Source organism: Diceros bicornis, chromosome 7 (assembly GCF_020826845.1).
Source record: "Diceros bicornis minor isolate mBicDic1 chromosome 7, mDicBic1.mat.cur, whole genome shotgun sequence".
NCBI classification, from domain to species: Eukaryota; Metazoa; Chordata; class Mammalia; order Perissodactyla; family Rhinocerotidae; genus Diceros; species Diceros bicornis.
Genome location: NC_080746.1, coordinates 64,173,596 through 64,200,158, shown reverse-complemented (window position 1 = coordinate 64,200,158; position 26,563 = coordinate 64,173,596). Strand labels below are relative to the sequence as shown.

Below are 26,563 nucleotides of genomic sequence, written 5' to 3'. Positions count from 1 at the left end.
GAGAAATTAGACAAGAAAAAGAAATAAAGGCTTCTGAATTGGAAAGAAGTAAAATTATCTCTGTTCAGAGACAACATAATGTTATGTGTAGAAAACCCTCAAGAATCCACAAAAAATTGTTAGAACCTATAAATTCAGCAAACTTTTAGGCTAAAAAATCAACAGACAAAAATGAATTGTATTTCTATACAGTAATCATGAACAACCTGAAAGAAACTAAGAAACTATCTCACTTACTATAGAATCAAAAAGAATAAAAAACTTTGGAATAAACTTAAGCAAGGATCTGAAAGATTTATACACTGAAAACTACAAAATGTTGCTTTAAGAAATTAAAAACACAAATAAATGGAAATATATCCCATGTTCACAGACTGGAAGAGTTAGTATTGTTAAGATGTCGGTATTACTCAAAAGTGGCCTGCAGATTCACTGTAATTTTTATAACTTTTAGGCTTAAAGTGGAGTCTTGAACCAAGTGTTTATGGATGGTCTCCGTGGTAGTCTGTAAACTTCCTAAATTTATATGGAAAAAATCCTGGCATCATTGTTATTTATTATTTATTACTCTGGGGAGAGGATCTGTTTAGCTTTCATGAAATAATTAAAACATTTCACTCCCCAAATAAGAAATACAGATTATCATTCTTTTCTCAAAATTTTGTTGAATATTCACATCCCTGAGTCTTTAAATGTTTTTTTTTTTTTTTGAGGAAGTTTAGTCCTGAGCTAACATCTGTTGCCAATCTTCTTCTTTTTCTTTTTTCTCCCCAAAGCCCCAGTACATAGTTGCATATCTTAGATGTAGGTCCTTCTAGTTCTTCTGTGTGGGATGCCCCCTCAGCATGACTTGATGAGCAGTGAGTAGGTCCTCACCCTGGATCCAAACCGGTAAACCCCAGGCCACTGAAGAGGAATGCAGGAACTTGACTGCTACACCACCAGGCTGGCCCCAGCCTTGAACTTTTTACTTGTTGACCTTTTTTTTTTTTCCATAGCATTTATATGGAATAAATTTTGCTGTTAACGAGAAGTATGTAAAAATACTGACTTTAAATACTTAAACAATGGCTTCTATATTTTTCCTCAACTGATTATTAGTCCCTTTTGTCACATATATGTATAAAATTCTATTTCTGGACAATCTGTTTCATATTTCTTTATGGTTATTTTCTTGCCAATATTAAACTGAATTAAAAGTTCTAGTTTTATAATAACTTTAATGCACAAAGAGACTATACTCTTATTCTCTTCAATTTTAAAGCTCTTTTCATGTCTATTTTTCCAGATTAACCTCAGAATTCCCACACTGAGTTCTAAAATTGTGCAGTTTTGGTTGGGATTTTGTTAAATCTGAAGATTAATTCTGAAAATAAAAAGGTGACATCTTTGTACCATCAAGGCTTTTCTTTTAGCAAGGGGGACCCTCTCTGCCTTTGTTTATATGTTTAAAAAAATCTGTTATTACAATTCTGTTCTTATTCACTCCTTTCATTATGAATTTTGGTAGTTTGGGATATATTTAGTGAATACGATTTTTCTGCATTATGTATTCCATTGTATGTTTCTAGCATATAGAAGCCCATTAAATTGATCTTTTTTAGTGTTATTATATTGGTTTTTGTTATTTCATCTACTTGGATAAGCTCTTGTCATTTTAAATGTTTTTTAATCATTTCCCCTGTATTATCATAACAACCAATTATTTGTTGCTAGTAAACATTTTGTATTTATTATTTTATATATTGCAACTGTATTTTTTCATTATTTTGTCTAGTATATCATCCACTTGCCTACACTATTGTCAATTCTTGCAATTTTCCCATTGATACTCTTTCTTTGGTATTTTAGGTAGACCAAAAAGTTGCTTCAAAACAGTGATGTTGGGCTGGCCCCGTGGCTTAGTGGTTAAGTATGCGTGCTCTGCCACCGGCGGCCGGGGTTCAGATCCCAGGCACGAACCGATGCACCGCTTCTCCAGCCATGCTGAGGCCGCGTCCCACATACAGCAACTAGAAGGATGTGCAACAATGACATACAACTATCTACTGGGGCTTTGGGGGAAAAAAGGAGGAGGATTGGCAATAGATGTTAGCTTAGAGCCGGTCTTCCTCAGCAAAAAGAGGAGGATTAGCATGGATGTTAGCTCAGGGCTGATTTTCCTCACACACACACACACACACAAACAACAGTGATGTTTTCTGTCTTTACAAATACTAACATCTCTTAATTTTTGTTTGATATCTCACTGAAACAGTTGGAAATTCATAATCAGTGTAAAATTGTGATGGAAAATAGCTTCAGTTTTTAATTTGAATTTAATGGAAATTCAGCTAGAATTTTCATTAAATAGTATATCTTTTCTTTTTAAAGTTATGTACATTTTATCAAATGTAATGAAGTAGTTTTTTTGCTTTTAATGGGTGTTTTAACTAATACCAATGATTCTTGAAATTACTTTCTGATCTGGGAATCTTGGATTTAGAATTTACTGTTCTAAAACTTTTCATTTATCATTTATTCAGTGCACTTTTACTGAGTCTCTTATGTAATACTGAGCAATGTTTGTTTTGTTTTCTGGTTTTTGAGCGTGTTGTTTTATGATGTTTTGTTTGCACAGTCTTCTGACTGGAAAATCCCATTTTTTTGAGGGTGTCTTAGGGCTCAGCCTCACTGCTCTCCTATTTCCTGATCACAGACCTTGGTCTCTACAAAAGTGAAGAGCCTGAGAGAAGGGAGGTACTAAAGGTGAAGAATCAAACAAGGAAAACCAAACATGGAAGCCAACGATAAGGCCTGTAAACAAATTCAGAGATAGGACAGAATTACAGGAACATGCGGCACATCCATTCCCTCACCTCTCAGGATGCAAGTCATAGACTGGTTTACTTACTACTTCAGGAGGGCTTGGAAGAGGCTCTCAGGCTGCAATGCCTTCTGTAGCTGTTTCTGCTCTCCTGGCTTCAGCTGCCTGTGTTCAGCATTTTGTTGTTCAGAGCAGATCTCTGGATTTGCTTGACGTCCCTGGAGTTTGGGGTTTTAGAAGAAATTAGATCCCTGAGATGCCCTGCTTTGGTGTGCTGTTCTAGAAGACCTCCTCACTCTATTTCAAGGATCCTCCAGGGTCTAATGCTTTTTACATTGACATGGGAAAAGGCCTCCTGTGCTCTCAGGGGTTAGTCAAGTAATATCAGGAACAGACTCATTCAACCCTAATCCCAGGGCAGCCCAGCAGATGGACAGCTTTCTGCTCCAGACTCCCCAGAGCTTGATTCACACTTCTCTGATGAATAATGCCCCTCATTACAGGACAATTCTGAAGTATCCCATCCCAAAATATATCTTTTTTTCATATCTCTTTGTAATGGTTTTGGAGAAGACCACTGGCAGCCTACTTCTGCCTTTCCCATAGCCCCTGTGTTAGGGGTTATTTCTTTTGGCCACTATGGCTCCAAGTCTCCAATACCTCTGGTCTGACACCTGTTAGTAGTTTATTTCCCCTTTTCTCAGAGTAGTTGTTCTCCCCAGGTCTGACTCCTCAAAACTAACCCTCTCTGCTCTATTTGCCTTGGCTTCTGCCCTTCAGATCACACATTGCTGCAAGCTAATCTGAGAACTTGAGGATACTTACCAGTCTCATTAAACTTTCATGGTCAGCAGAGGCATTCCCAGGCTTTATCATGCTCCTAGGTTGGCATCTTCATCATCACATATGGTGCATGTAGATACAGCTGATTTATCTACTTTACCTGTATCTTCTCAGAGCTAGCACTCATGTTTTGTATCCTTGGACAACTTTTGCTGCGTGGACCTTGAATTATGTGTTTGATTTCCTCTTTGGTATTCAGACATTGCTGTGTAGGCTTTCTGAATACAAAATCCTCTTTATCACGGTTACTCCCAAGCTAGGGCAGAAGGTCATCGTGGAGATTGAAGTGGGGACTCAGGGTGTTTCTGCAGCTTAGCAGAAAGGACCATAGTAGAATCTCTCTGAGCCTGGGAATTTTCCCCTTTTTCTAAGTTTTCTCTGTGTTGCTGAGTCTCCTTCAACCTTGACTCAAGACTTTAAAGCATGCATCCTCAAAGACAGCACAGGACTAGGAGAACAGTGGCCCTGTACCAGGCATATTTTCCTGATTGTTTATGTGTCTCACATTTGGCACCTGAACTCTGCCTCTGAGTGTTTGATTCCTATTTCTCCCTTTCCTAGAAGGTCATCACCAAGTACCCACAATTTCTGTGCCCTCCCCCAATCTCTCTCTGTCTATGTCTCTGTATCTCCCTTCTACCAATATCATAAAGTCAATGCCGCTGTTAAGAAGGAGATAAAGGAGACAGGGACAGGCCACAGCTCATAGAGGAGCGTCCCTGCCTGCAGTGACAGAGACAGTGGCAGAAGTGGCCAATATGGCCACAAGAGTCCCTCATTTCAACACACACCTAGGATTCTGTTGTAGCCTCTTATGGCAGAGAGAGTCAACGGGGTTGCTTCTGCCATGAGATACCCAGCATATCACTTCAGGTGAGGAGCATTGAGGCTCAATCAGTCCATCCCTCATAGACACCCCACTGTCTGCTATGTCATTCCTATCCCTTAAGTTCAGTGTCTGTCTTGTCAAGTTCCTGTAATTCTTGGTTGTTTTATAGACTCATCTACTTATTTTAATGTAATCATATAGATATTTATTTATTCAGCAAACATTACCAAGTACCAATTCGATACTGGCACTTCTGGAACTTGTCCTGGGACTGCTGCCATAAGCAAAACAGTCCCTACTCTTCAAGGACTGACACACTGACAGGTTTTATAGTGCAAGATAATCAGTTCAGTGACATGGCTGGTAAAGTGGTTTGATAGGAAAGAAAAGGAGACTGCCACGATGCCTTACAGAATTTGGGGACAGCTTTACAGAAAACAGGTTGCACGAACTGAATTTACATGAATAAATTGGAATGTACAGCTTCATTTCTTTACTAATTGTCCTCTGTTTCCTGGTCAAAAAGCTAAATGTATCCTCCCTTTTAGGTGCCTAGGAATAAAGTCCCTTGTGCTTTAACTCTAAGAATCACTGAGGGACCTCTTGTTTACTTTGGTAATTAATGCTTAAAGAGTGGCTTTAGGCTTTTCCTCTAGACTCACAAACTATGCAGCACAAAGAAGAGGCTGGTTATACTCAGGCACATGCATCTCTGCTTCTCTCCTTCGCCCACACTAGTTTGGCTTCATCCTTCACTGCTCCGCTGAGACTGCTGCTATTGAATTGATGAGTGGCCTTCTATAGATACTCAGCTGTTCTCTGACTCCTCAGCTAAAAAGTGAGAAATGGGCTGAAATCTGTAGTAGAATGGGAGTAGTTAAGAAAGAGAATTAATTTTCTTACTATGTAGAATGTTAAGCAATGAAATGTGAATTTTTGCAAGACTATGAGATTCTCCTGAAGGTCTCAATAGAAATATGTTACTGTTACTTGAAGTTATAAGTGGATTTGAATCTGGAAAGAAACAAAGGCTGGGAGATATGTGCCCATCAGCCATTTCAGATTTTGTAGCTGCCATGTTCAGAGTTTTGGAGCCATATTGCAGTCATCGTTGATTTATAAAAAAGTGATCTATAGATGCATAGTCCACAAGAAATGAGTCATTCCTGACTTTTTTAATATACATATTCTTGTGAACCCCTCCCTTACATAGAAAAATACAATTACTTCAGACTGTGTTTGTCTTTTAAGACAAACATACAGACACAAACATATGCAGTTTCAAGTGTTTTGTTTTAATGTTCGAGAGGTGAATCACATGGAGAAGGTAATACAGAGCACATATTTTATGGGCACTTCTTGTTACCATGAGGGTGTCGGAAATATTGAATCATCATCACATCACGATAAGAGATGACATAGGAAAAGTTTGAATAAGAGAAGCAGATTCACGGGGACAAAGAAAAAAGAAAGAGGCCAGTGATCTCATGCTCAGTGATCCTTTATTATTAATTTTAATAGTAATGATGACTATAACTGATTCAGGAAAATTCATACAAGATAACCTTTGAAAACCTTGTATGCCAGTCTTAAATGTATGATTTTATTCCACAGATTATATTCATTAAAGGATTTTAACCTCAGAGGAGACATGGCATCTGCATTTTAGGAAAAACCCTCTGACTTCAGGGTGGAGAGGAGTTTGAAGGATATAATAGCAAAGCCTGAGAGATCTAGGGAAACAATTCAGATGAGAGAAACTGGGAGTGTGCACTAAGGTAGTGACATTGGGAGCTTAGAAAAATGAGAGGATATAAAAGGGATTAAAAATAAAGTCAACAGAAACTGGTGAATAGGTAAATGTGATGAGACATAAGAATGAATAAGGATTTCTTCCAAGTTTCTGTATTGGTTTGGGAGGGTAGATAGTCATATAATGCACAAAAACATGGACAAAAAGGAGGGGCACCAGATTTGAGAAGGATAGGTGAGTTAAGTCAGTCTTCAATATGTTGGCTGTATGTGGTATGGATATTTAGGAAGCAAATGGAAAAAGTATTTGTGTTTCAGAAAGATATTTGACTTAGAAAAATAGATTTGGAAGAAATTAAAGTATATACATAGTTAAAACCATGCAAATGAATGAACTCAATCAAGACACTGTATAGAATAGGGAATAAAAGAGAGGATGGAACCCTGGAATCAACGATATATAGTGGTAGGTAGACGGAGAAGGTGGTAGAATGGAGGACATAGGAGGAACATCTGTAGAGTACTGTATCCTGGAAACTGAGGGAGACTCATTTAAAAAATAACAGATTGATTTACAGTGTTCAGTATGCCAAGAGGTAATAAAGAGTATTCTTTCAAGTTGACATTCCAAACTGTAAGTAACTGAATGATAGAGTTTAAACAGCTTTCTAAAAGCAGCATATGCTTACTCTTATCTCTAAATGAAACTAGACTTATCCTAATTCACACTTGTGGATGTCTCACCTTTAAAAAAAGTGTCTCAAGAGAAAGAGACGTTCTTCCTCATCTCTAACTTTATTCCCTTGTGTTGCAGTTTAAGCCTTTTTCTTCTTCTCATGAAGATGGTAGCCAGATCTGGACAATATGACAATGCATCAGGAATGGAGCAATTATGTTTCTTTCTTTTCCTTCTTCCTTCTCTGAGCCATTCATGATGGCCCTTAGTAATTCCAACTGCAGCCTACTCCAACCTCCATTTTTCTTGATTGGCATCCCAGATTTAGAGGAAAGCCAGCACTGGATAGCATTGCAGCTGTGTGTACTTTACTTCCTTGCTCTAGTGGGGAATGTCACCACCATCTTCATCATCTGGACTGACCCATCCTTGCACCAGCCTATGTACCTCTTCCTGGCCATGCTATCTGGCATTGATCTGGTCCTGGCCTCCTCCACTGCACCCAAAACCCTTGCAGTGCTCCTGGCTCATGCCCATGAGATTGGGTACACTGTCTGCCTGATCCAGATGTTCTTCATCCATGCATTCTCTTCCATGGAGTCAGGTGTACTTGTGGCCATGGCTTTGGATCGCTATGTAGCCATATGTCACCCTCTGCACCATTCCACCATCCTGCATCCGGGGCTCATAGGGTGCATTGGCGTGGCAGTGTTGGTGCGGGGATTACTCCTCCTCCTCCCTTTCCCTATCCTACTGAGGAGACTTGTCTTCTCCCAGGCCACCGTCATAGGTCATGCCTATTGTGAACATATGGCTGTGGTAAAACTTGCCTGCTCAGAAACCACAGTGAACCGAACTTATGGCTTGGCAGTGGCACTGCTTGTGGTTGGGCTAGATGTCCTGGCCATTGGTATTTCCTATGCCCTCATCCTCTGCGCAGTGCTGAAGGTACCAGGGGGTGAGGCCCGACTTAAGGCCTTTAGCACTTGTGGGTCTCATATTTGTGTCATCCTGGTCTTCTATGTTCCTGGAATGTTCTCCTTCCTCACTCATCGCTTTGGCCACCATGTACCCCATCACGTCCATGTTCTTCTGGCCACACTCTACCTCCTTGTGCCACCTGCACTCAATCCTCTTGTCTATGGGGTGAAGACTCGGCAGATCCGCCAGCGAGTACTCAGGGTGTTGTACATAATAGGACGGATCTGAACATGTCCCAATTATTTTCTTCAGATGCTCCTGCCAAAGATACTGCCAGGATCCCATGGCTGGTCTAGGACATATGGACAAAGACCATTCCACCATGAGAAGTCCTTCTAGTCCTACTAGTCTCATGTCAAAGAACACCCATAGGCAGTTGGCTCCATAACTGATTGAGAAGTACTTGGATAGCTGGATTTGCGAATATTTTCCCCAATCTTTCTTTTGCTGCTGATTCCAATATTTCTCTACTCCTTGTGACAGAGGGACTTGGCGGTAGGAAAATAGATGATAGCTGTGGATACACCATCATCTGGAATGGGAATAGGAAGTCCTATCTTTGCCTGGCTTTAGTTTTAGAGCGTCTTCAAACCCTCTACATGCTGTAAGCTCTAAGTCACTGGACTCCTGTGTAGCAACAGGGTCTCTCTCAAAGCAGTTGAGACAACCACAATGTGAGAAAGCCCCTTTCATTGCAATATGAATGTACTCATGTATTTAACATAAACTTAAGTGGGTGAGGCACTATAACAGGTTCTCAGGATAATAAGATATAATCATTATTGTCAAGGGAGAAATATATATGTGTCTAGTGGATTTCTTTTTAAAAACATCTGTTGGTATTTTTTAATTTATTCACCATTTTGTTTAGAATATAGAGGGAATAAGACCAAGTATTGAACATATGTATGCCTTGTAAGTTTTAACAAAAGAAAAGCAATCACGTAATTATCAGTATCTAATAAAATAAAATGTTTTAGTGTCTGATATTGGTAAACATAGATTTGTTAATAAATGTAGAAGCAGCTATGTCACTTATAAATGAATTTCTCTTTCTGAAATGAGGACATGGAGTGATGTCAATTGGAACCCCTGTTTCTACTGACAGGAACTGTGTAAAACTTACAAGAAGATTGTCACAATTGGTGTATTGCACCAGACCTGGCGTAACTCTGTTGTGTTCCTAAAAATTAACACATTTTGTTCAGTCCTGGAAGAAGTCAAGTCACTGCTACCTTGAAGTAGGGTGCTCACGCGAGGAGAGGATCCTATCTTGGGATTTCATAGTGGTAGAAGGGATGGAGTGCGTGGTTAGTTTTTCCAATTTCTCCTTTCTTTGTAAATTTTACTGTTAATAAATAGTTTTCTCTTACAGAGACTGAGAATTAAGTCTTTAATTTGGTTGTGACATATGAACAAGTTAGGCAGGACTGGTATGCGTTGTTCTTATTGCAGGAGGAATTGCATATACTCATCACCTTGGTTCTAGGCCTAGGACTTAAACTCTGATAATTTGTCCTGGAGAAGCCCAGGCTATGGTCTATCATGTCCATTGGAAAGCAACTCTCTTGATCCTAGAGGTACTCAGTTCGAGTAGGTTATAAAAGGAAGCAGTGTGTTCTCTCCTTCCATTTACACCATTGCTGATGCTTGGAATGTGGGATCTGAAGTAACTTCCTTTGATCACAAGACAGAAACGTGTGCTGAAGAGGGCAAAACAACACTGTAGAAGAGCCTGAGTTCCTGATACACTCTGGGCCATCAACCCTGACTTAAACCTGAGACAGAAATAAACTTGCATTTGGTTTAAGCCAGTATATTTTTGGGAATCTTTGTTGCAGCTGACTAACCTATAGCATAAAAAGTATGTTTTGCGTCTCAGATCTTCCAAATGGGATACATATTCTGCCTGATGTGTGTCTTTTAGACTTCCTTTGAAAATGTTTGCAATTTTTGTTTGTTTAAAATGTCTTTATTTTATTCTCATTCAAATTTACTACCAGAAAATTATTTGTTATTTTATTCTTATATTTTATTTTCTACTGTGCCTGCAGTATATCCCGTTTCATTCCTAACAGTGCTTATTTGTGCCTTCTCTATTTTCCTTGATCACCCATGTGAAAGGTTATATATTTTATAAATGTATTTTTTTCTCTATTCACTCTTTTCTCTAATGGATTAGTTTTTCTGCTTGTTTAGCTTGGTCCTTCCATTTTTTTTGCTAGTTTTCCTCCAATATTTGTAGATTCTTACTCTTATCTATCTGCTCATAGGTGAGAATTAATCTTTTTGGGTAGTTGGTGGGAGTTTCCTCAGAGGCTGTGAAGGTCCTGTGCCCTGATTGTAGGACTTGTAGGTCATTGTGCAGGGATTTGCTAACAAGCAGAATTCCTCTCAGTCTGTCAAGAGGAAAATGAAGAGGTGAGCTGGGCTCCCTCTTCTTTTGCTGAAATAGAGAAGCTTTCATGCCTGAAACCAGAGACGCTACAGTACATTTTGCTGATCTGTGGAGCTACTTTTCCATACTTTTTCTCTATTTCTAACTTGGAGAATTGGCTCTGATTTTCTCTCTCTGGCTTCGCTGCAATGACAGGGTTTGGAGATACAGAGGCATCTCCTTCATTTATATAGGGAGCTGATTTCCTTGTCAATTTGTGTTCACAGAATATAAAACTAACCCAGTTGCTTTAGCAATACAAGAGCAATTACCTCATCAATTCATTAAAGGATTGCTTTCAATTTCTATCATTTCTATTGATTTTAAGCTTGGAGTATTCTGTGGATCTCTTAATAAGAAAATTTTCCACCTCCGCATCAAGCTTTAACTTCTTCAATTCCTCTTTCCCTAAATCATTGGTTGGTTCCCAACCAATGGGCCTTACTAGCCATGGAGCCCGTTCCATGACTCAACTTGGACAGGAAACCAAATTTGCAGCCCCACCCACTGTTGAGCATAGCTTCCAGTTGTGCCTGAACGGGAAACCTTGTTCTGCTCAGGCAGGCATCCAAGCCAGCAGCCCTACCCAACTGTTGAGCATAGCTCTAGCCCTGCATTACCAAGTTGCCTAAGAGTGACCCTAACAGGAACCCAGCCTATAATGCCATTCTGCCTATGGCCCTGCCTGATTGTTGAACAGAGCCTGTGACCTTGCCCAGGTAGGGAGCCCAGCCAGTGACCCTGCCCAATCACAGAACTTAGCCTGCATCCTCACCTGACAAGGAAGCCTGGAGAGCTGCCGCACCAGCCAACGGATCACAGTCTCAGCCTCATCCGGATTGGGGATACAGTTAAAAGCCTTACCTGACCAGAGAGACTGGCCAGTGACCTTGCCCAATAGCAGAGCATATCCAGTGGCATATGTGATTGTGAATCCCAGCCTGTGGCCTCATCAAATTTGGGGCACAGCCCATGGCCCTGACCAATTGCAGATTCCATCCTGTGCCATTGTCCTGCCAGAGAACACAGCTTTCATTCTCGCCTGACCAGAGGTGATTGCAGAGTCCAGCTTGTGGGCTCACCTGACAGTGGAGCACAGCCAGCAGCTCCACCTGACCAGGGAGCCCACTTTGCTTCCATGCTAGAATGTAGAGCCCAGGGAGCAGGACCTCTCTCTCCCCGTTCCCTCAGAGCATGGGCAGTGGCCTTGCCCAAGTAGAGATCGTAATAGCAAGCCTCATCTGCCCACAGATGCTACCAACTGACCTGTCCAGTGCCCCAAGCTGAGCTGACTGGTGAAGATCTTTCCCTGCTGCAAGATATGGAAGAGGAGACTGCTTACTCCAACATGCAGATACCAATGCAAGGATACAAGGATCCCAAAGAATTAGGTAAACATGACACCACCAAAGGAATCTAATAAAGCTTCAATAACTGACCTTAAGAAAATGGTGATCTATGAACTCTCTGACAGAGAATTCAGAATAATTCTTTTAAAGAAATTCAATGAACTACAAGAACACACAGACAGACAACCAGATGAAATTGTGTTAACGATGCATCAACAAAATAAGAATTTCAACAAAGAAATAGAAATGTTGGGAAAAAACACCAAACAAAGCTTTCTCTTCCCTTCCTTTTTTCTTCTTTTTCTGTTTGGCGAGGAGAATAGAAAATCACACAATGAATCCGACAGGTTTTACTTTAACTTTGTCATCACAAACCCCCAAGAGACATTCAACAATATCTGTGATTGGAATAATCACTCACTCAGAAATTATAAATACACTGTAAAGGAAGGAAGGAGTCAGATTATGTATGACCTAGACTTAATTAATTAGGTAAGAATGTGTTGATTCTACTACATTCTAGACACTGTGTGAGACACCATATTGATGAGGAACAAAATCAACACGGATCTAATGCTCATGAAGCTAAGAGTCCAGTTCATGTGTAGTCTGGAGTAGTCCAAATTATGAAAACTGGCTTTATTTATGAACAATAGGAAGCTCTTGATGCTATAATGTAATGTAATTACTATAATGGAAACTTGATGAGAGCAGGGACCTTGACTATTTCATTCACCTTTTTATCCCTGTGACTAATCTAGTGCTGGACATATAGTTGATAAAAAAATAAGTATTTATTGAATAACTGATATTTACATAGGGTAAATTAGCTGCCCAAATCATGCAGATATCAAATAGCAGAGTTGAACTCACAATAATATGAAAAGCAAGAAGTATTAGAGTTTTGTTAAGAAATTCTGGAATGGTTCCATATAATGTTTCAGGGTGTTGAAAGTGATATAAAGTTATATTTAAAAGGATGTTCTGTTTAGTCAAGCAGATAGATATGGATTTGAATTTCAAGTCAGTTTCAAATCTTTTCCCTCACATCTCAACTACTGGCACCCAGTAGCACCTTAACATAAGGTAAGATGAAGGTTCCAGCTCATCAGCCGCTGAGTCTCAGCATTCCAAACTACTACTGTTCCCAACTGACATGGAAAAGGGGGTGGGACTGTAAGAGGAACTGACTACAGATCATAAAACCATCTCGATTTTTTTGTCAGAGCCAATGAAGCAGTTCCAGTTCTGGTTACTGGATGCAGGCAACTGACTCCTTAAGTGGGACCCAATCTGTCATATTGGTGAGTTCCAGGGCTAAGGGAGGGGAGAAACGCTTTGCTCAACCCATAGCAGCTGGACTGCCAGAAGACTCAGAACAGGAGACCTTCTCCTCTTCTTATATTGGCTCCTGTGCTAAAAGAAGGAAAAGGTCATGAGTGGTCGTACTGGATGCACGAACGTTCAGAAACCCTAGGTTCCTCCTGGAAGAGAATGATCTTCTATAGTCTCAACAATCCCACATCATTGAATGCAAGGGATCTCATGTTTTCTATGGCTGGGAACTTTATGCAAGTATATGATTAAAATCCACCTGGCTTGCCCAGAAAAGCAGTGTAGGGATTCCAGAGAGTGAAACGATGATTCTGGGACAAGGACAGCATTTGAAGTTTAATATGACACTGGGTACCCAGGGGCATCCAGGGCCATGAGGCACAGGGAGAGAGCTGGTGAGGAAATTTGGTTATTGTCTTCCCCCAACGTGTTCCAGCAGACTAGGCTTAACAAAAGAGGAAGTCTCCTCTGATTTTGTTATACAGGATTCATATTGAACAAAAACAGATTTCTGTGATTTTCTCCTAGTAGTCCTAGTTTTTATCTCTTCCTTTTGAAAGTCGGTCATATATCTGGAAGGCATCACTTAGGTAAAATAGCTTCACTTTCCTAAATTGTTCCTCATTATGAGTTTTTAAGACCCTTTTTATCCTGGACACCTTCTTCTAGGTGGTATAGCTTCAAAGATGTTCCTTTAATCAAGGTGCACTGAAATGGACACAATATTCTAAGCATGGTTGAACCAGAGAAAGCAGAATAGAAGAGGCATCACTTTCCTTCTAATCACTGTTATTTCTTCTGGTAAAATAAGTTTCTAATAGTTCTTATTACCTGAATATATCAAAACTTTGACTCGCATTCATGTCTATACTTCCACCTGACCCTTTTTCACTGTACCTATTCCTTTTTATACTCTCCTTTCTTTTCCTTTATATGGAGTACACTCTTCTTAGTGAAATCCAGGTAGCAGAAGGATAAGCTAAATTAGAATAGTTCTTTACAATGAGAGAAAGGAATGAGAACGTGGATGGAGCAGAAACTGGGATTTGTGAAGCATGATCATGGATAGTGACTACACATAAGGCACAAGAAAAAGAACAAAGCGCCAAAAAAGAGGTGTCTCAGGGATGGCAGAATAAGACAGGAAAAGAGAATGAGTAGAGACTGAGAAATAAGAAGAACAATGAACTATACCCTATGTGCTGATAATTTCCAATTCCCTACTTTTAACTCCAAACTTTCAAGTGAATTCAAACTCTTTTCTCCAACAGTTCATAGTCATGTATATTTTGATAACTTACAGACTCTATAAACTGAACATATCAAAATTGGATTCACCATTTCTGCCTCTACACATACACCAAGTATTTTCAAAGCCTGTTGTCTATCTGGTGAAATTTAGTCATTTAATCCAGAAGAGACAATACAATTTTAGATTTCCTACCCTCTCTTCTTCTGTAGAACTACTTAGTCTAATCTCTGTATGACATTATATTTATACCTCTAAAAGACATCCCTTTTCTACAACCTCAGAGCCATTCCAGAGCCATTTATTTACAGATCAACCACTTCTCAACTGGACTATTGAAGCCAACAGTCTCTTGTCTACTTTTAGATGTGCTTTGCCTCTCCTGCTTCCTTAATTTTGGGTGTGAAAGAAAGAGGAATAAGAGACAGAGATTCAGTATCTTTGTCCAAAACTGAATTTATGGTCTTTACACCAAATGGGGTTATGGGATAAATATAGAAATTTATCAAGGTATGAGATGCTTGAGCATTTTGAATATCCACGGAAGGATCTAGGGAGGGAGAGTTTGAATATATAGTAAATGGAACAGATAATTAGTAGGTTCATGTTCCTAAGAAGATCAGAGTGAATAGATTCCAAATCAGAGATGGAGGGATTGGGATTAGGAGGAGGGATAGAGCCTCGAGTCTACTAGATCCAAAGAGGAGAGCAAGGGTGTAGGTGTTGACAGGTTTATGACTCTATCATGGGAACCTGAGAAACTCGCATCTGATAGCCTCTGCTGTCCTGGTGAAGCAGCTGCAGAGGTCATCTTCTGAGAGGGGAGAAGAATGAACATTTGAAAAAATATAGAAAATTTGAAATATTGCTTACAGTGGGTTGACCAAAGGTTATTATAATGGACATGCCTATTAAGTGTTCATTTGAGGTTGGTGGTCATAAATGTCATTGAAAACAGCCTGCCTTTGAGCATAACTTTCCTATAGGAACATTGAACTTCACTTGTGCGGGCTTGAATTAAGTATATCCAGGATGAGTTGTACTAGAGGGACAATAAGTCACAATGATCGGGGAGTTTGAGGGACTCTCTTTATATTTAATCAATGTTTACTTTTATTTTCTTCTACTTTATCTGAGGATTGGGAGTATACCATACATTTTTCTTTTTTTTTTTTTTAAATTTATACTGTACTGCAAGTCGTGTCACCCCTGCGAGGCTCAGTTTATTCAATTTTTTTTTAAAGATTTTATTTATTTATTTTTTTCCCCCCAAAGCCCCAGTAGATAGTTGTATGTCACAGCTGCACATCCTTCTAGTTGCTGTATGTGGGACGCAGCCCCAGCATAGCCGGAGAAGTGGTGCGTCGGTGCGCGCCGGGGATCCGAACCCGGGCCGCCAGCAGCCGGCCGCGAGCACTTAACCGCTAAGCCACGGGGCCGGCCCTCCATACATTTTTCTAAATCAAATTTACTTTGATGTATGTAAAAAAAGTGAGGAAAAACTAATTTTTACCACTATTTCACAAATTATGTCAGCAATACTCACTGAAAAGAAATACAATCAAATATGATTTTATGATATCTTTATTAATTCTAGATTACTCTAAACTAGTGAGCATTTCTGGCCTATAGGATCTAAAATTAGTCAATTTTCTTTGTTAGAGTCACTTGGAAAAAATTTTGTAGATTTACAGCCCGTTTTAATGAGATAATTCTCATTATTTTCCTTCTAAAACTTCTAAAACTTCCTTCTAAAACCTAATTCCTGTGTCTTACTGTAAATAAACCCAGGTGAAATCTCCTCAGTTTAGGATTTATCTCATGACACTACCTAGCAACTACTCCATTGCTCCAGTCTCCGAATTCCTCCTCATCTGCTTCCCTAACTACCAGACTTGGCAGCACTGGCTGTCCCTGCCTCTCAGCCTCCTCTTCCTCCTGGCCATAGGAGCCAATACCACCCTTCTGATCACCATCTGGCTGGAGACTTCTCTGCATGAGCCCATGTACTACCTGCTCAGCCTCCTTTCTTTGCTGGACATCGTGCTCTGCCTCACTGTCATCCCCAAGGTCCTGGCCATCTTCTGGTTTGACTTCAGGTCCATTAGCTTCTCTGCCTGCTTCCTCCAGATGTTCATCATGAACAGTTTCATCCCCATGGAGTCCTGCACATTCATGGTCATGGCCTATGACCGTTATGTGGCCATCTGCCACCCACTACAGTACCCATCCATCATCACTAACCAATTTGTGGCCAAGGCTAGTGCTTTCATCGTGGCTCGGAATGCTTTGTTGCTTTCCCCTGTACCCATTCTCTCTGCCCAGCTTCATTATTGTGGGAAAAATGTCATTGAGAACTGCATCTGTGCCAACCTGTCTGTTTCTAGGCTCTCCTGTGACAATTTCAGCGTTAACAGAATCTACCAGTTTGTGGCTGGTTGGACCTTACTGGGCTCAGATTTCATCCTCATTTTCCTGTCCTACACCTTCATTCTAAGAGCTGTGCTTAGATTCAAAGCTGAGGGGGCTGCAGTGAAAGCCCTGAGCACGTGTGGCTCCCACTTCATCCTCATCGTCTTCTTCAGCACCATCCTGCTGGTTGTGGTGTTGACCAATGTGTCCAGAAAGAGGGTCCCCATGGACATCCTGATCCTGCTCAATGTCCTTCATCACCTCATACCCCCTGCCTTGAATCCTCTTATATATGGTTTTCGAACCAAAGAGTTAAAGCAGAGGTTTCAGAAGTTCTTGCAGAGAGGGTTTTAAATACACGGAAGGGACTCTCAATAGAAACACCTATTACCGTTTTCTCTGTTTCTATTTCAGGATTTGCGACTCCAGACAGTAAAATAATGGTTGGATAGTGAATATTTCCTACCCACTTTCTGTCCCTCCAGTATCAGGAATTACTGTGGATCTCTTAGTACCTGACCAAAGTTCATCGCCTAGTTCAGGTAACTAACATTCTTAGGTACCTAATTTTGTGTATAGACATTTATATATTTAAATCCTCTCACTTTCATAACAATTCAGTATGGCAGGGATTATTGTTCTACTTTATACAATAGAAAACAAAAATTTATGGATAAATATTGACAAAGGTCACATCTAGTTAGTGGTGGGGCATCAATTCAAGCACTGGTCTATCTGACTCTAGAGCCTTTCCATGACATAGCACTCCTACCTCGGGTGTGAATGAAACTCTAGCTCTGCTCTTCAGGCCATTATCTCTGTGTCATTTTTGTGAACCTGCTGCTGCCAATAGGCATCTTCTCTCTATAACTTTTCCCTTTAGAGTCAGGAAGAAATAAGCAGAGGCACAGAACTCTGAGAGGTCACCATCTTTTTGTGATCATGACTGTTCAAGCTTCTGTTACAGAAGGATAGTATTCACAATAGTATGAGCCTATGCCCAGCAGAAACCTCAACCACCTTTCAACTCTTTATGGAAAAGCCAGGACTCTGAGGACCCAAGAGGATGTAGAGGTGAGGAATGAGAAGACTAGCAGTGTGGAAAGTGGTAAAACTGACTGAGATGGTATAGATGACAGCCTGTTTACTCAAAACCATGCTCCATATGGTCTGGTGCTGCACCAAAGAGCCTCAAATGAGGGGAGTATAAGCACGGCAAATGGTTAAACTTCTGGATGCAACAATCTGAAAATGGGTGAGGAAGCATAGTATATTATTGCAGTTGGTAAGCAGTGATGTCGTAATTTACATGAGTACTAGAGAATTTAGGGTTCAGGCTCATCCAATAAACTTACCCAAAGGTCAGACACAATTCTTATTGGCAAAATTCCATAGGATGAAAGCAAGGGCCTGGTGAGTAGGTTTCAAAATTCCTAAAGGCATTTGAAATGTATAGAGTACTAATCCCTTGTTTTCAACAAATATAAACTCTTTGTTTTTGAAATTTCTCTTGGTAAATTGCAAACATCGGATGAAAAGGTATATATTATATGACTTTAGAGTATCCAAGAACTTGGCGAAGGTGGAGGCTGGGAGCTGCTTGATTCCTTTAATTGCAAAGGGCATGAAAAAGTGGTTAGAAAGTATTTTAGAGGATTTTCTTTAAAGAATGAGCAGAACTTGATTATCAGTTTAATGTGTGAGAGGAAGAGAAAGATGACTACATTTTCATGCTGACACTTCTGTGGGTTTTGTCACCTCCAGTCTTTGGTTATTCAAAGAATATTGGCAGAATATTAGCTCTTCTTATGGGTGAAGACAGAGATTAGTTTCCCCAGAGCTGAACATAATTAACCTGGAGGCCTGGTCATGCATCTGTCCTTGCTTAACCCTGTGGAAAAAAGATTCATAGTTACATTGTCTTCCCTGAGACACTCATATTAGTATTGAGTACACATCCTATTGTCTCCACACAGAGGAAGAAATCTTTGATAGACTCTTCACTTAAAAATAAATCTAAGTGCCATTCTTAATCTTGAAGGTCCTGAATTAGTCACATCTCACTTAGTTTCCCATTTCTGTATACCACTGCCCTTCCTCCAGTCCTAAAATCTATTTTCTTCAAATTCCTTAGATACATTTTGGAGTCCACAAACCACTCTGAACTCAGGTTCCCCCAGAGGTGTATTCTCTTTTATTGTGGTACATAGTTCTCCTAAGATACTAGGACTTCAGCTGTAAAACAGATCTCTCCTGACTATGGGGAGGGTAGGAGGCTTATGCAGTAACAAATCCAACCCTGAGCCCAGGGAGGAGTCAATTGGATGGAGAAGTTGGATGGTGCTTTCATCTGCTTGTCCAGCATGATTTTACATACTCTAGAGGGACTATAGCTTGTCAAGATGGAGCAACAAGGACTAAATTCATCTTCTCATTTGAAACAACAAAAAACTGGACAAAATATATAAAACAATGGTTCTGAAGTCATAGAACATCAAGCAACGGAGGACAATGATCTCTGAGAGACAGGAAACAAATGAGGTGAGTCCTGTTTACTGGGGAAAGCTTGTGCCAACTTATTGGAGGGAGATTCCAGTCTATGTTGAAGGGAGAGTGAACTTAGATGTAGCCTGACAGTCTTTCTGTGTTGAAGAGAAGGACATGGGAGTCATGGAAGTCTAAGGTAGCTAGAGTTCACAAGGTAGAGTATTGGAGAAGAGAGAACTGCATAGAAAGATAATTCCAAAGATCTACAGAGGACCCTCTTGAGTATTCAGCAGAATACTGATGGGCACATGCATGTGTGAAAACTGTCCAAAAATATCTGAGGAAACAAAAACAAAAACAAGAACTTGGATAATCACATAGGGAGCTCTAGAATGGCCTTTCAGAGTAGTTTAAATTGAGGTGTGTGTGCCAGGCCTTTTTACTCTCTCATCAACTAGTCATTGGATGGGAGTTGCCCCAGGGAGGGACCATAACCTCGGAGAAGGCAGCTCCCCTTTGCCAAGAAGTAGAACTTTTGATCACCAAAGACAGTGTAATGTTTTGAAGAGTCGTGAAGTAGAATTAAAGTTTAAAACGTTGATTGGGTATTAACTGAAGGACTTTGACATCAATGATATTTGTACTTCATCATGTAATGCCTATAGTGTCCAACGGAGAAATGCAGGTGATAGGAAGGAATTTTAAGAAGAGACTGGATAGTATCAGACTTGATTTGGGAAGATAAATGTTGATACAATGGGGAGGATGGATACCATGAGGAAGTGGCCAGAGACGAGGGAGCAAGCTTCTCATTAATCAAAAGAGAAGTAATGAAAACAGGAACATATCATATCTAACACACAATCTCTTTTGGACTGCAGAAAACATTATCGTCTTCTATCTCATAACAACTCAAAATTGTCTGAACTTAGAAGATAAAAAATAAAAACTGGTTGTCTAATGTAGTCAATTGTCTCTCAGTCTTTTTCTATCTGTACTGAGGAAAACTATGACCTATCACATATTCTGGTACTATCAGGTCTACTCCATCATCATCCAGGAAGGGAGACTCTAAGAAAACTCTAGATCTTGAGCTCTAACTATATTGAGCTCCTTGAGCTCAGGAGAATGTGGAGTTTCCTTCACCTTCTGATAAAAGAGCTAAAACACAGGAAAGCCCCTTCCAAAGACTTTATCTGTTTGCTTTTAGTTTTAAATTGGGAAGGAGAATCTTGCTGGGTTGGAAGAAAGTTGATACTATTATCTACAGGAATGAACACTGTCCAAAAACAGAGTTGCTGCCTATTGTCTATTGAGAAGTCTAATGTGTCTATATCAGGGGTCTTCTTCATCTTTTGAAACCACAGTTGTAACAATGCCAAACTGCATCAGGGTTCACATATTTATATTAAGCAAAGAAGAAGAGCTGTTAAGGACAGTTTCCTAAGAAGTAACACTTTGAAGACTTAATGGTGTAAAAATACTTTCATGGCTTCCAAAGGGGGCAGAATCAATATCATCCCCCACACAGATTCCTCTCCTTGCAGGGTATTTCCCTTCCTACCAGCTCATGAGACATTCCCTCACCTGAGCTAAGGAGTATAGCTGTTATGGTGATGTTTCTTTGCAGAGGCAGTAGGGAGGAGCAAAGAATTAAATGAACTTAATGACCCATGAGCCCATGTTTATGCCCAGAGGACTCTGAAGGCTAAGCTCAGGGATTCTGGGACATACCTAGACTTAGAGGTACCTCACTCTCCTTAAAGATTTTCTCTATGTGACAGAGTGGACTTTGGACCTGGAGGCTTGAAGGTGCTCCCATCACCATCTTTAAGCCACTGGCCTTATGCTGTGATATTGCTCCAAGTGAAGGCTGGGAGAGGAAACAGTAGAGAGGTAAGGACACGTGGACAGGAGAGATGAAATACTACAGAGAGGAGGAGAAGAGGTAAATGAGGATAGAAGGAGACATAGCCTCCCCTTTGCTGAGGAGTGATCCAAAGCACCATTCTCCATTCTCTTCACAAAAAGCACAACAGAGCACACTGGATTGGAACAGACATCAGGAGGTGAACACAGTGATATCAGCAAGTAACATGAAGAGTTTTTTTCTCTCTCCCTCTTCCTCTGTCCCTCTCTCATACACACACACACACACACATACACACACACACAAACACACACACACAGAGCTCACAGAGTACACTCCTCACTGCTAGAAAGCCACAAATACAGTCTTAAAGTAGCATAACCACAGCTGCCATCACCAAAGAATGAAGACTATTTGGGCAAGCAAATTGTTGGCAGGGAACCAGATCCAGCAGCATGGCTTGCTGTGGTTCATCTGAGGCAGAAGGAAGCTATTGCAGGCCACTGTCACATGTTTGAGGTTGGAAGTAAAGGTGTGACTAATGTCAATATCCAAATAAAATGATGCAGGTATTATACATTTGATCTGCACTATTATTTCATTATTTCTCCTGTATAATCCTGGTGAATTTAGAGGTTGTCAATTCTAACTTGGCCCCTGTGTACCTACTACTTTATGGAAACATATCCAAGCCTTTTTTACTGGAAGCCAGTACATCAGCTAGATCAGCCATTACCTGTGCCCTCCTCTAGTCTTCTGCTTCATGACCCAGTCATGACAGTGCCTGAAAGAAGGTTCCCACTCCCATCCATTGCTTGATCCCACCAAGCTTGAGAAATCTGTAAGAATGAAAGGAGAAGATGGTTTACTTTCAAACTGAGCTGCACTGGTTTATGTATGCATCCACAGAATTCTAGAAATAAGTCTAAATGTGAGGCCCTATGCTACTCATTCACTTTGGAATATTCTGTCATCCTTCCCTCCATACCTTCTTTATCTCACTTTAGAGTCATCACGAGTTATTTATAAATAATGGACTCTCTTTACAACCAAGTAAGTTATTTGTACTAACAGGTGAGATTTTTAGCTGTTTAGGGTTAAAAGAAAAATAAAAATTGGGGAAGAACTAATAATGTAAATAACTACTATTTATTGAATATACCCTCTGAGCTAGTCCTTTACATGCATTGGTCTTATTTGTCCTTAAAATGTCACATTAGATAAAATTTGTTAACCCAATTTTACAGGACAAACTGACTTAAAAAGTAAAGATATTTTTCCAAGGCTCTCCGGCAAGTAGATGGCATGGCAAGATTTCAAGACATGTTTGAATGGCTTCAAAATCCATATAAATCATTATAATATTCTATTAGAGTTAGCAAGAAAAAGAGCCAGCAGAGTAAAATTTTTCAGTAAATTGAGTGCTGGTGGGCACTAAGGGGGAAAGATCTCTAACTATCATCAACTGAGCTTTTGAAATGGACTCTGGGGCTGGGCCCTTTGTCAATGGGCACATCTGAATAAAGATGAACCTATTACCTTGCTGTCTGGGAATGATCTTTGAGCGTATTGGCCCCAAACTGTCTGCCACTGTTTGTGGCACACAGCTGCAGCAGAAAGAAGCAAAGACCTAAACTGTGAAAGGGTGGATGTGCTAAGCTGTGAAAAGATGTCGAATATGAACTCTACTGCTGGAGACGAGTCTCCTCTACCACTTCTCTGGAAACTTGCCCCTCAGCTGGTAAAGTGCTGTTTTGAGAAATAGCTGCCCTAAAGATGGGGCTGATTCTGGACTGTAAATCTCATGGTGTGTCATCCTAGCTATTTCCTCAGACTCTTCCAAGTAAAGTTCCACAAACCCTCTGATTTTTCGGCCAGGCATCTTCCCCTCAACACTGGCAAATATTGTGCTCCTTCCACTCATGGACAGTTTTCTCTCCAGCTTCTCTGGAATCAAGATGCTCTTTTTCTTCTCATACAGAACATGGGATTATTAACTCCATTGCTTGGGTATTTCTACTGTGCAATAACTACCTGGAAAAATTATAGGACAACTGATAAATGAGACCACATACAAATTAAACATAATTTCTTCTTCTCTCCTCTTACACACACACACACACACACAAAGGCACATTTAATACAAACCCCAAACCCTGTTTCCTTTCAAAAACTAAATGTTGAACAAGTGGAACCAAACACTCATATGTTAGTGTTGGGGACATTAAAATGAATACCTCTAGTTCTCTGCCCTTATTTGAAGCCATTCTCTTGGTGGAGACAAGGTCAATACATAAATAAATATTATACAATACAGATTATGTTAATTGCCACAGAACTGTACAGTGTCTTAAGGACACAGAGTTAGGAAAGTAATTTTATTTGTTACTTTTAAGGGATCAAGGAAGATTCCTTAACACTTTAATTTCACTGTCACTTAAATTTGCTAAATATTTGATCTGTTCATACCTGAAGCTAGGCACATTTTTAGAACATGGGTATAATTTCGCATGTATTTATTGGTGTTATAGTTAGTCAAAAAGATAAACATAATATAGCTGATAATCAAAAGGCAATGTATTGGAAGGACAACAGGAGATCACAGAATAAACAGGAGGCTGGAGATATGGGATTGAAAACTAAGGTAGTCTCATAAGATTAGGAAGCATCAAATATAGCAATCACCTCATAGCAGAAGCAGACTAATCAGAGATCATAAATGGAGTTAGAATGAGACAAATTCAAACAGAGTCCATCCAATTAACCTCTCTTATGTCATGTTACTGTATTAGAGCCACAAGGAAAATCCTTAGATTTTTATCATATCAAAACACAGACAATAGTGTAAACCAGCAGTTCTCATTTGGACTTAGGACTCTAACATTTCCAAAAAATTATTAAGGAACTGAAAGGGCCTTGGTCTATATGAATTATGTCCATCATATTTACCATATTAGATACTAAAATAGAATTTTTTAGTTTTTTAAATTAACTTTAAAATAACAATAATAAACACATTATATGTAAATATAAATTACGTACTTTAAAATAAAGTACTGTAGTTTATGTAAAAAGACTGATAAGAATGGTGTTGTTTGACATTCAGAAGTGTCCTTAATGTCGGATTTAATAGAAGAGGTGGATTCTCATATTTACGTCTGCATTTTATCTCTTGTGATATCACCTCTTATATAGCCTCTGAAAAATTCCACAGTGCACGCATAAGAAAATGAGAGTGAGAAAAGCGAATAATGTTTATAATTATAAAAATGGCTTTGACCTTTTGGACTTTCTAGAAGGGTCTTGCAAAACCCTGTGAGCACCCTTCGAGGAGCACTAGGTATGATAATTACCCAAAAGTAATCAAGGGGCTATTTGGGAAAGCAATGGAGAGGAATGCCATAAGATATAAGTATATACTACTTTGTGAAATATTGTCAGTTCCTTCAAATATCTCATACATTACAAAAAATAAAGCCATGGACAATATTACCTATGATGAATCTCAGAAGAATAAAGTGTGTTGAGAGAGCTGCACAAATACCCTCTGGCAAGAAGAGAATCTCTAATGTTTGTAAATTAGCTGCTTCTGCCAATACATTCAGCATACTGATTAGAAGTCTTTCCATCTTTCCAGCACCTTGACAAGAAAAGATCTTAAATAAAGTGAGATCCCTCCTCCTTAACAAGAATTCAATGACACTAAGTAGAAGAATGCCTTCTATCAATGACACCCAGTTCCATCCCCCCTTCTTTCTCCTGCTAGGAATACCAGGGCTGGAAACTGTACATATCTGGATTGCTTTCCCATTCTGTATTGTGTACCTCATTGCCCTCGTGGGGAACATCACTGTTCTCTTTGTGATCAAGACTGAGCACAGTCTCCACCAGCCTATGTTCTACTTCCTGGCCATGTTGTCTATGATTGATCTGGGTCTGTCCACCTCCACCATCCCCAAAATGCTGGGCATCTTCTGGTTCAGCCTTCAAGAGATCAGCTTTGGGGGCTGTCTTGCTCAGATGTTCTTTATCCACATGTTTACTGGAATGGAGACTGTTCTACTGGTAGCCATGGCTTATGATCGCTTTGTTACCATCTGCAACCCTCTCCAGTACACCATGATCCTCACCAATAAAACCATCGGCATCCTAGCCTCTGTTGTCCTTGGAAGAAATTTAATTCTTGTGACTCCTTTTGTATTTCTCATTCTGAGGCTGCCTTTCTGTGGGCATCACATCATCCCTCACACATACTGTGAGCACATGGGTCTTGCCCGGTTGGCCTGTGCACCCATCAAGGTCAACATTATCTGTGGGCTCATGGTGATTTCTAATATTATTGTGGATGTGATCCTGATTGCCTCTTCCTATGTGCTTATCCTTCAAGCTGTTTTCCGCCTTCCCTCTCAAGATGCCTGACTAAAGGCTCTCAACACCTGTGGTTCTCATGTCTGTGTCATGCTGTGCTTTTACATACCAGCATTTTTTTCTTTTATGACACACCGCTTTGGTCGGAACATTCCCCGCTACATTCACATTCTTTTGGCTAATCTATAGGTGGTTGTCCCACCTGCCCTTAATGCAGTCATCTATGGAGTCAGGACCAAGCAGATCCAAGAGCGAGTTGTAAAGATATTTGTGCAGAAATAATATTTCTATGTAAAGATTCAGAAAATATATCTACACACTGCCCAAATTTAATCATCTGAGCTCTCTTTTGAATTTTCTATTCTGTTAGATAGTGGTAGCCAGATATTTCATTTTTATTGTAAGTGGTTTAGGGTTGACAGATAAAGCAAAGCTACCTTTCTGCCCACTCTGTTCACCCACCTCCATATAACTGGACAAAAGGAGAGGGCTAATAGAAAAGACCTCTTCTGCTTGGGAACCCTTGATGCATCACAGGGTACTTTACAGAATGTAGAAACCAGTCTAGCTCATTGAACATTAGTGCTGTTTATTTCTAACTGTATGTTATCCACCAGCACCTTGGGAGCAGACTTAACACAGCCTACTTAAAGAAATAAACTTTCATGAAATTCAACCCAGAAACAATATCTTCTCAAATCTATTCCAACATTGATCCACTCAGTTGGTTTATCAATCCATAACTCATAATACTTAGTCAGTGCCTTGATACTATCCCGGTCCAAAAAAACACTTGTAAAAATTCCAGATGCTTGGACACCCTTCCATTTTCCAGGTGCCAAGTTTCAAGAACATTCACAACACTTTTCCAAAGTGGTTTCATGATTTTATACTCCTACCAACAAGTATGAGAGTTCCAATTGCTCCGCATCCTCACCAACATTTGGTCTTTTTGGTCTTTTGAATTTTAGCTCCTCTAGTGAGTGAGAATCAATATCTCACTGTAGTTTTAATTTTCATTTCTCTGATGACTCATAATGTTGACCATACTTTCAGCACTTATTGGCCATTTCTAAATCTTCTTTTGTGAAGTGTGTTTTAGTCTTTTCCAACAACTGCAAAATTAGCTACTTTGAGATATATTTTTACGTAGCTCAAAAGCCTTTGAG

At 39.9% G+C, this 26,563-nt stretch overlaps 3 protein-coding genes across 3 annotated transcripts; all 3 read left to right on the top strand.

The window, feature by feature from the left end:
• Window positions 1-7,125: 7,125 nt before the first annotated feature.
• LOC131408103 (olfactory receptor 52L1-like) lies at window positions 7,126-8,115 on the top strand. The gene has a single exon (XM_058544661.1). It carries the CDS (start codon window positions 7,162-7,164, stop codon window positions 8,113-8,115), a length of 954 nt encoding a protein of 317 aa, XP_058400644.1. The 5' UTR covers window positions 7,126-7,161.
• Window positions 8,116-16,078: 7,963 nt separating this feature from the next.
• Window positions 16,079-17,023, top strand: LOC131408102 (olfactory receptor 56A1-like). Its single transcript, XM_058544660.1, has one exon. The coding sequence runs from the start codon at window positions 16,079-16,081 to the stop codon at window positions 17,021-17,023; it is 945 nt and encodes a 314-aa protein (XP_058400643.1).
• A 7,679-nt stretch (window positions 17,024-24,702) lies between these two features.
• On the top strand, window positions 24,703-25,676 carry LOC131408101 (olfactory receptor 52E4-like). Its single transcript, XM_058544659.1, is given in 1 exon segment — window positions 24,703-25,676. A coding segment is annotated over 1 exon segment (954 nt). The 5' UTR covers window positions 24,703-24,722.
• The last annotated feature ends 887 nt before the right edge of the window (window positions 25,677-26,563 follow it).

Coding starts and splice junctions, on each gene's coding strand:
- LOC131408103 (XM_058544661.1), top strand. CDS start 7,162: ATGATGGCCCTTAGTAATTCCAACTGCAGCCTACTCCAACCTCCATTT.
- LOC131408102 (XM_058544660.1), top strand. CDS start 16,079: ATGACACTACCTAGCAACTACTCCATTGCTCCAGTCTCCGAATTCCTC.